Genomic DNA, 9924 nt, shown 5'->3' with positions numbered 1-9924 from the left:
ATCACTGGAGCACATGACTACCGCCTTCGCCCACTTGCAGTCCACTCCATTGATATGGAAATGACAGGTGGGAACAGGAAAAAAACTGAGGTAAACAGAAAAACAAAAGACTGACCATGATGACTCTTGCAAATCTGGTGCTGGTCAAACTGCTGGCTTTGTTTGCATTTTTGGAAGACAAGGTTGCACAAGTCGTTAGGAGAATTTTCTGCACATGGCTCAAAAATTAATTAGCGTACCCTTTGACTCAACCACTCAAATAGTCTTGCTGTGCTGTGCTCTTCATGGGCCAAGCCGCAGGCAAAACAAACACTAGTGTTGCAAGGTGAGTGCAGCAGTCGACACATAAATGAATTAACATGATGTATTTGCAAATATTGCTCAACTCTACAACCATACACAATTTACGTTTCATCATATTTCCCCCCGTGTTTGTATGGTATTGGAATATTTGATTGGAACAGCACGAACTCCCGTGGAGATATCGGTTACGTGTAGTGCTTCTCCCCGACCACGTGGGGGCAGCATAGCTCCACTATGATCCAATCCGCTCCGTGTTCTGAAGACGAGGAAGATTGGACACAAACATAAATAAACATTAGTGCATGCGCCGTCAAATCAAGTTGATTTTATACTGCAAGTTAGTGCGTATATCGATTATAATCGAGAATATAGAATTTCCCAAATTCCTTCTGAAAACTAATTTGCTGTGCATGTCAACGTATTTCGTTTATTAGCCTTAATCTACATTAGCTTATGAGGGTGTGTTTCCAATCGTTATATTTAGCCTCAGTCCTCCGCGTTCCATTTTTCACAGTTGTTCCTTCACATTTAAAGCTTATGCGGGTTTTTTTTTAAGCGTATCGAAAGAGAAATGGACACGAGAGCTTTGAAGAATCCCTATCCTGACTATGACGCGAACCCTGAGCTCACGCAGTCGCTGTTTGACTCCCACGGCAAGGTCTTCCACCCATTCACAGTAGAACGATGACTGCGTTCGCGTCTGTGTTTGAATTGACACGAATCAGCTGCGGTGTCCCGTTTTTTTTAGCTGACGTCTGCGTTTGCGAAGCGGCTGAGCAGCAAGATCGACGAGCTCTCGGCTGTCATGGAGAAGGGGCTCAAGTCTGCCGACCCAAAAGATTGCACCACTTACACAGGCTGGGCAGGTACAGTGACGTCTGAACGTGGGAATGGGGGTTGATCAGGACCATAAGTAAGCATAGTACAGTAATAATAGTAATTCTATCAATAAACGGATGTATGATGCACTTTTTGAGTGGTTAGCACACCCATCTCTCAGTTCTGAGATTCAAGGTTTGAATCCAAGCTCTGGCTTTGTTGTGTAGAGTTAAAATGTCCTCCCGTACTGGCTTCCTCTATCTAATCTAAAGTAATCCAGTGCAACCAGTGAGGAGTAGATGTCGCAAATAGTTGTACGGAGAAGATGCAAGGCGCAGTAGCCACTTGTAACTGACATGCAAAATGTACATTCACTAAGGCTCTGTCTATTTGGTGGTCGTTCCTTTGTCCAGGCATTGCATTGCTCTATCTGCACCTCCACCGTATTTTTAAGCAACCGGCGTTCCTCCAGAAGGCTCTGGAACACGTCGGCCGCAGTCTGAAGTGCCTGAGCCGCTGCCGTGACGTCACTTTCCTTTGTGGCGACGCAGGGCCCCTGGCTGTGGCCGCTGTCGTGTACCACCAGCTGCAAATGCCAGGAGAGGCCGACGAATGCATCAGAAGGTCAGTCTCGCTGTTTGAAGAGATGAAAACATAGCATGATGATGATGGTGACCAAAATTAAGAAGATTGATTTGAAAATATTTCTGGAGCGATTCCAATTTGCCATTCCCAAACAATGAGATTCTCAAATGAATATTTTTCCTATTCACCTCCTCCTTTGTTTCTCAACCTGTTCAAAATGTCACATTTTCCATTCCACCGTTTGAATTCATGCCAGATTCCCTTTGCTGTAGGGCTCAGTTACACTTTGAGTTTGAAATCGTAATCGGAACTATTATGAATTTCCAAATTGTCTCGAACATTGCCACTCTCCTCTCGGTCTATTTTAGACTGCTGCAGTATCAGCAGACTGTGGTGAAGGGTTCCGGCGGAATGCCTGACGAGCTCCTCTACGGTCGGGTGGGTTACCTCTATTCTCTCGTCTTCATCAAACAGCAGCTGGGTGCAGATCAAATTCCATTGCAGCACATCCAGCAGGTGACAAATCCGCTTTGTTGGCACATTTTTCCACGGCCGACTGTTCAGCAGCCATGTTTCATATTGTCCCGCAGATCAGCGAGGCCATCTTGGCATCAGGCCAAGACCTCAGTCGGAAGTTTCACATCCAGAATCAAAGCCCCCTCTTGTATGAGTGGTACGGTGAACAATACGTCGGCGCTGCCCACGGACTGGCTGGCATCTATTACTTCCTCATGCAGGTAAAGGCACCTTCGGTCTGCTGTCGGCATAGCACATCCCGTTTGAGCCGTGCCTTCTCTGACCCGGGCAGTCTGGGTTTGTCGCGGCCGAGGAGAACGTTCGCCGGGTGGTCAAACCCAGCGTTGACTACGTCCGTCACCTCAAGTTCTCCTCTGGGAACTACCCTCCTTGCGTGGGAGATGATCGTGACCTGCTGGTGCACTGGTGCCACGGATCCCCGGGCGTCATCTACATGCTCCTGCAGGCACACAAGGTGAACGCTGAGTTGGCTATATCATCAAGTACACAATGCCGCTTGGCTCGCGATCACGGGTGAATGCCGGAGGGCTGTGGAAGGAATTGCAGAGTTGAGATGTGCAATGTCGCGCTTGAAGTTGGAATGGTTTGAATGGATCAAGAAATGAGGAAGGACAAGTTGAATTCTTTGTGGCAATTTGATTCATAATTCAATACCTCAACTGAAGCGTTTCATGTTGGAATGGTATGTCAATTGTTTGAGAAATGTGCAAGAAGAAGGGAAATATTTAAATATCCCTTATTTTGGAATATTGTGAGTGTGGGAATTTTGAGAACGCTATAAATAGCTCGGTAGATGTCCTGAAGGAGTTAAAGAGTTCAACGTTGGAATTGGTTGAAAGCGTTGTGAAATATGGAAGGATGAGTTAAATTTGGAAAACGTATTCCATTCATCTCACTGGAAATTATTTTCTTCTTTTTCTGACAAATATAAGTATAAATAAAATCATTTGGGAAGTGGGAATGGTTTCATTTGAGGAATGTGGAAGGAGTTGGAGAACATAAAAGTGTCGGAATTAAAAAATAAATAAATATATATATATGGTGCATAAATATTACACGGTATGAATTTTCTTCAGCAAAATATCAAATATATGAAAATGTAATATCTTCCATGCTCTATCGCCATCTTGTGGTCAAGCTTAATGAGTTCATTTTGGACATTGTAGGTGTTTGGTGATTGTCAATATTTGGAGGATGCTCTGCAATGTGGCGAGGTCGTGTGGCGCTGGGGATTGCTGAAGAAAGGCTACGGCCTGTGTCACGGCGCGGCGGGCAACGCTTACTCCTTCCTGGCGCTGTACCGTCAAACGCAAGACCCCAAGCACCTTTACAGAGCCTGCATGGTTCGTATACGCAAATGATGGACGACGGAGCTGCTTCCACGCCGCATTTATGCTACACTGGGATCTTCTCTTTTCCTGTCCAGTTTGCAGACTGGTGCATGAACTACGGCTCGCATGGCTGCAGAACACCAGATAGACCCTTCTCACTTTTTGAAGGTACGAATGCTAAAATAATGTTCTATGGAAACGGTGGCGCCTCATTCCGCAACAACAAGTGGAGGGAGGAGAAAAAAAAGAGGCTTCGGGCTGTTTAAAGCTTCTCCGTGTTATTATTAAGCAACATAACTTTGTCTTTAGGTTTTTAAGCAATGGATGTTAGAATACAATCAATGGAACTACACACGTAGACTAACAATATACAGTAACAAGCATATATTCTTTATCTTTATATCATCTTTATCCTCTGCCAAAAACAATTTTGGAGCAGCTGACTAAGGTCACTTGAAGTCATTTTTAGGAATGAAATTCATTTCTTTTTTTCTCTTCTTTTCTTCGAGAGAGCTCAAGTTCATTCGGCAATCTTACCGATTTGACGTCATCGTCATCGCTCTCTTTTTTGTGTGTGCGTGTGTGTGTGTGCGTGTGTGTGTGTGCGTGCGTGCGTGCGTGCGTGCGTGCGTAACCCTAACCAAGTGAACTTCATTTCTGACTACATATCCTAGTTAATCACACCAAAAGGTGTCACTAATGTATAATTGATTTAATCATGTCATGACTGTATAATTGAATAAATAGGTGTAAAGTAGGGGGCTGGAATATGTTAATGACACTTGCATTCATTTTATTGGGGAAAGGTGATTTGAAATAGGAGTCGTGATTAAAGAGCGTGGTCGCAGAATGAATGGAACAGGTTCCTCGAGGCGCCACTGCGGTCAAGTAAAAGAGTCTGACTTTCCTTTACCTGCTTGCGTCTCTTCCTCTAGGCATGGCGGGTACCATCTACTTTTTGGCCGACCTCCTGCAGCCAACGCAAGCACGCTTCCCAGCCTTCGAGGTGTGATTTTCTTTTTCCCCGACCGCAAGCCAACAGGTAGATGTCCTGCTGTGACACAACCAGATCCAATGTGTCATTTCTGCATTTTCCAGCTAACTTTCCTTCCACCTCATAATAGCTTTAAAAAACATAGATTGTTCTTCATTATTTATTTTGATGTTATCCGTTTGCTATTCATGCTGTCATAAATGGATGCTTTGCACTGTCGTGAGTAATAAATAAGTGATTTCTCACAGCAACTCTTGTTGTTCTTGTGGAGTGGTACAACCCACCACCGGGTGGCAGCATTGGAAGAATTCATTTGCAGAATTCAAGTACGGAAGCATATCGCATTCACTTGGGGGGTGGGGGAACTCCTGTTTTTCTAAACTAAGTTTTCGGGGGTGTGGGGGGTCATTTTTTCTGAATATTTTTTTCAGTCATCAAAAAAAATTCCGAAAAAAGGGGGGGGGGGGGATTATTCAGAAAAACAGGAGGAAAAAAGGAAAAAGAATATTTTTAGTTTATTTATTTATTTACTTATTTATTTTACCTCTTAACTTCAAGTGACTGACTTGTTGCAGACTCGCCAATGACGGACACTTTCCCGCATGCAATTCGCTCCCGTAGAAACTTAACTGTTAGCTTACTAAAATCAAGCCGATCGATTGTCATGTTGGTATACTGAGCCAGTAAGTGATATGGTTTCAGGTATGCGGGAAAGTGTCTGCCAAGTCACTTGGAGTTCGTTTTTTAAAATTCAAAAATAATATTTATTTTTAAAAAACAGAGTACCAGCTTCTGTTTTTTAGAGTAAATGTTCCCTATTTAAAAAAAAAAAAAAATCAAATTTTTCGAAATGTTTTTTTTCTGTGACAGAATTTTTTTATGACAGAAAAAAACATTCAGTAAAACAGAAAAAATATTCCAAAAAACAGAAAATTAAAAAATAAATACAGAAAAAAAAAGAAGCTCTCCCCAACAAATGAGTAAACGAAAACAGGATTTCAACCCCCCCCCCCCCCCTAAGTGAGTGCATTACACTTCCGTATTCAAGTCATGTTAATTTGATCATTAAATGTATTGTTGATCACCCTTGACTCAAATGGGATGGTTAAATGTTCGATAATCCTGACTTTGTGTCAGAGAATGAAAGCACTTCATCCGCGACACTTCTCGGCGAGTGGCTCAGATCTTGTCTTGTATGTGTCGTTTGTCCAGCGCAACATACAGCTCTCGTTTCCAAATAAGGCTGACACTTTGGCCGCACCGCGACACAATGCCACCGCTCTTTTTTTAATCCTTGGGCCTTCTCCGTGACACATGAGGGAGGGGGGCCGTGCCGGAGAAGCAAGAAGAGAGTTTGCCCCCACCCCAATCTAAGAAACCAAACACCTCAGGCAGGAATGGTTAAAAATAGAGATCATCTGTGCATGGGGGCGTGTCCTAACTGGGTTGGCCGTTTCCTACAAACACACTTATCTTTGGTTACGCATGTATGTTAGGCGTCCGATGTCGAGGTATCGTCCACGTTACCAGTCTTACGACTATACATCACTCTGTCCGTGTCATTTGTTCTCTGGCTCAACTGTATAGCAGCTTTCAGGGCTTTTTTGAAATGCGATTTTCCCATCGGGTTTGTGCAATTACAAACCATTGCAGACATCACCCGCGGTAGCGGACGGACGCTTGCAACTGTCACGGGCTGCGACTCAGCACCATGGAGAGCGCTTGGCGGTGGTGACGGAAACGGCTGCAAGCCCTTCAACTCGCTTATTGTCGCTCCATTTTCTCTTCATGAACATGTCTCTCAAAACAAAATGGTGGCGTTTCCTGCGTAGGATCCGACTGCTAATTGTCCATAAGAAGAAGATCCATCTCCCTCAAGTTAATAAAAGGTGTAAATGATCTCTCTGGCTTTGGAGGCCTTGTGAAGAGGGTCACTAGGTTGCACACACTGAGCTTTAATCCATTTCCACCATGAAAATCTGTTTGCGTCTTTTAGATAAGGCAAAAGCCATGAAAGATTTTTGGTGGACTTTTAAAGTGTGGTTGAAAATGCTTTGAAATATTAAGGCTCAATGTCTTGATCCTAAAAATAGCCCTGCCCCCTCCTAAAGGCTGCCGCTAGCACGGCCTGGCCGCGCCGCTCGCTTCTCTGTTTGCCCTAAGAAAGTTAAAGATGTCCCAGTGTGTCATCCGAGTCGCCTCATTAGCATGTGTGACATCACGGGCCCGGAATAAATAAGAGGGCGCTCCGGCCAAGGCTCAGGACCACTCTGTCTCGGGACTTTGGCCTCTTTTTTTTCCTCTCCTCTCCTGCGTCTCCAACTCTCCAACATGGTGTGTACTCACTTGTGTGCCGAATGTTTTTGGGTGTGGCCGCGATATAATGCAGTCATGGCATATTCTGTACAAGAAAGCAGAATGCTTAATTATCATGTCAACATTGTAAATTAAGATGCGACGAATATGAGTTAATGCAATTTGTAATCGTTTCTAGTGATTGGTGATCACGTGAGCATCTGCTGTTTGGGTTCTCATGGTTACATTCTTTTGATACACGTCTGTGTCTTTTTTGTTTGTGAATTTCCGTCACAGACCGAGTTCACAGCCGATCAAATTGAGGGTAAGTGAGAAAGATTCTTCACTCTCCGTTCAATAATTAGATCTTGTCCTTCATTGTTGATGAGTTTGCGGATGGACGGCATGGTCCAAATGAACTAATCTGCCCCAGTTGCCATGGGAATGTTAGTTATGTCTATTCTGAGCGGACCCGGCCTTTCCCCGTGAGCCGCACTGTTAACACCCGGCCGGGGTCAAGGGTTAGCATCCTGACTTGATGAGCAAGGTCACCTTACAGCCAGGAATCCAAATTGTGATCCTCGCCGCCATTGAAACCTCGCCTTATGTTTCGCTTCATAACGCGATAATCATGTAGTGGAAACAAGATGGCTGCCTTTTGCGGCCTTCGATTGGGTACCAGCACCCTGAACTCCCTGGTCAGCATTTTAAGTTTACCACAGGTGTCGCCATGCCTCTATATGGCAACTGTGGAGGGGAGGGGTATCGGTTTGCACCCACCCAAGGGGGGTGGGGGTGCGCTACAGCTGTTGCGACCCCCGCTAGTTGCAAAATAACATAAAAGGGTCATCCATCTCGACGGACAAAAATAGACCACCTCCGCTTCCTCTTAGCTTGTGAGCCAGCGTGGCGCCACATAGTGCCACATGGTGGCTAACTTTGATGCCAAGGGTACAACATTTTTTTTTTTTTAACTTTTATTGGAGCTAGCGTTTATTTTATCAGTCATTTTAAAATTTTTGATCAATTTCAATCACACTTGTTAGTTGTTATCGTAGTTACTTAACCTCATCCCATTTTTATTTTGAGTCGACTATAAGTCGAGCATTTTAGTCCAAGAAAACAATTTTATTGGACTAATTGTAATCAACAGAAACTGTCGACATTTTAGTCTCGTTTTAGTCAAAACAATCATTTTACCCTTGTATATTTTATGTTAGCAGATAATATTGAACATTTCCGTCTCATCTAAAACGGCTTCACTTTAAATTTCCTTTGATCTTTCTGATTTAAAACAACTTCACACACAAATCCAGTATATCAACAAGTCCATGCTACAAGCTAGTGAGTTAGCTAGCATTAGTTAGCGTTGAGATGAACATTGTTTGAACGTAAGCCTATAGCTGTTGTATGAATGTTACGACGTTGCACTCGCTACCTGCAGATTTGAAAGGGGTCGGGGGGGGTCACTGTGTGTTAGTGACAGATTAGCAGAGACAGGATTTGACCAAATCTTCATTTTCATCTCGCCTTTGTTGGTGAACGAAAATGTCCATAGATTTTTAGTCCAGTCTTCATTAAGTTAGCCAAATGTTGGTCTTGTCTTTATTAGTCGAGGAAAATGCATACGAATTTAGTCCCAATTATTGTTTATTAATGGGGGTTTTAGTCTGGTGAAAAATGTGTGTTGAGGCGAAAGAAATGTCATTAACAAAATGACCACTCATTGGCGAGTGTAAACCCCAAAATTGCCACGTTCTCTCCTGCTCAGACTTCAAGGAGGCCTTCGGTCTCTTCGACAGAATTGGTGACAGCCAGGTGGCCTACAACCAGGTGGCCGACATTATGCGCGCTCTGGGCCAGAACCCCACCAACAAGGACGTGGTCCACATCCTGGGCAACCCCAGCGCAGAAGGTAAGACCCCCGCCGCTCAGACAAACGGCTGCGCGTACTCAATGTCCCTTGGCCTTGGCTTTGCCCGCAGAGATGGCCAACAAGAGGATCAACTTCGACGCCTTCCTGCCCATGCTGAAGCAGGTGGACGCTATGCCCAAGGGTACCTACGACGACTACGTTGAGGGTCTGCGCGTCTTCGACAAGGAGGGCAACGGCACCGTCATGGGTGCTGAGCTGCGCATCGTGCTGTCCACCCTGGGTGAGTTCCACCTCCGAGCAACACAAAAACACCGAAATAGCCGGCGGCAGCGTTTGTGACGTGGACGGCGTCGGCCAACAGGAGAGAAGATGAACGAGACCGAGATCGATGCCCTCATGGCCGGCCAGGAGGATGAGAACGGCAGTGTGCACTATGAGGGTACGTCCCCCGGGACAATGCGCCGTATTACCTGCTCCTTCTTTTTCTCGGACTCAAGCTGGCCTCCGTGTTGTTTTTGCAGCGTTCGTCAAGCACATCATGTCCGTGTAAGCAGCAAGCGCAAGCAGGAGCGTGTTCAGGACATCGGACACTGTTAGGAAGACCAACAAGAAAAGACAAGGACTTTGTTTAAGGGATGTTGAAGCGAACCCAACTTGTTTATTTTGTTTTCCTTTCCGTTTCAACCCTCCTCTCTCGGGACATCCCCTTTCCATTGTAGACCACATCGCTCACCTCCCACCGGGGGCGTGTCTCCACTCGCCGCATGAGGTGAGGAAACGGGGGATCAGGGGTGACCGCTCATCAAGTGAGGGCCGATCCCTCCCTTCCCACCGCCACCTCATTCAGTCAAGCCATCACTGGCCCAGCAGCGCCAAAGGTCCTGGAGAACGGCAGTGGACTGACCGCCAAAGTCTCCCACCTCCCTCAAAACCGTTATTTATTTTCACTCTGTTCACTGCAGAATAAACGTTTCCAAAGTACATCCCAGCTCGGTCTGTTTTTCATCTTTCATTGGCGCTTTCAGAGCAAGAAATAAGTTGCAACGCATGCATCAGCAGCATGTTATCAATCAATCGTCCTCGAGTGACGTCGTTTGGACTTGACGGCACCCGTGACTCGTCCGTCGCACCGTCTGTTTCGTCGATTCCTCATAGTTATCACGCCCTTTTCAAGTTATTTTAAG

The 9924-nt window shown here is 45.2% G+C and overlaps 2 protein-coding genes across 2 annotated transcripts; both read left to right on the top strand.

Moving 5' to 3' along the window:
- The first annotated feature begins 549 nt into the window (after positions 1-549).
- Positions 550-4820, top strand: lancl1 (LanC antibiotic synthetase component C-like 1 (bacterial)). Its single transcript, XM_077572537.1, has 9 exons — positions 550-961; positions 1052-1169; positions 1536-1746; positions 2076-2223; positions 2298-2444; positions 2516-2698; positions 3411-3587; positions 3671-3743; positions 4511-4820. The coding sequence occupies exons 1-9, from the start codon at positions 875-877 to the stop codon at positions 4585-4587; spliced, it is 1221 nt and encodes a 406-aa protein (XP_077428663.1). The 5' UTR covers positions 550-874; the 3' UTR covers positions 4588-4820.
- Positions 4821-6815: 1995 nt separating this feature from the next.
- mylz3 (myosin, light polypeptide 3, skeletal muscle) lies at positions 6816-9721 on the top strand. The gene is made up of 6 exons (XM_077545599.1): positions 6816-6903; positions 7162-7189; positions 8636-8779; positions 8850-9020; positions 9102-9179; positions 9262-9721. The coding sequence occupies exons 1-6, from the start codon at positions 6901-6903 to the stop codon at positions 9288-9290; spliced, it is 453 nt and encodes a 150-aa protein (XP_077401725.1). The 5' UTR covers positions 6816-6900; the 3' UTR covers positions 9291-9721.
- Positions 9722-9924: the final 203 nt, after the last annotated feature.

Source organism: Vanacampus margaritifer, chromosome 1 (genome assembly GCF_051991255.1).
Source record: "Vanacampus margaritifer isolate UIUO_Vmar chromosome 1, RoL_Vmar_1.0, whole genome shotgun sequence".
NCBI lineage: Eukaryota > Metazoa > Chordata > Actinopteri > Syngnathiformes > Syngnathidae > Vanacampus > Vanacampus margaritifer.
Note: the sequence above shows the minus strand (reverse complement) of the source record. Positions and strands in the feature narration are given on the sequence as shown.

Coding starts and splice junctions, on each gene's coding strand:
- lancl1 (XM_077572537.1), top strand. CDS start 875: ATGGACACGAGAGCTTTGAAGAATCCCTATCCTGACTATGACGCGAAC. Junction 2,699..3,410: donor TGCTCCTGCAGGCACACAAG/GTGAACGCTGAG, acceptor TGGACATTGTAG/GTGTTTGGTGATTGTCAATA. Junction 3,744..4,510: donor ACCCTTCTCACTTTTTGAAG/GTACGAATGCTA, acceptor CTCTTCCTCTAG/GCATGGCGGGTACCATCTAC.
- mylz3 (XM_077545599.1), top strand. Junction 7,190..8,635: donor CACAGCCGATCAAATTGAGG/GTAAGTGAGAAA, acceptor TCTCCTGCTCAG/ACTTCAAGGAGGCCTTCGGT. Junction 8,780..8,849: donor GGGCAACCCCAGCGCAGAAG/GTAAGACCCCCG, acceptor CTTTGCCCGCAG/AGATGGCCAACAAGAGGATC.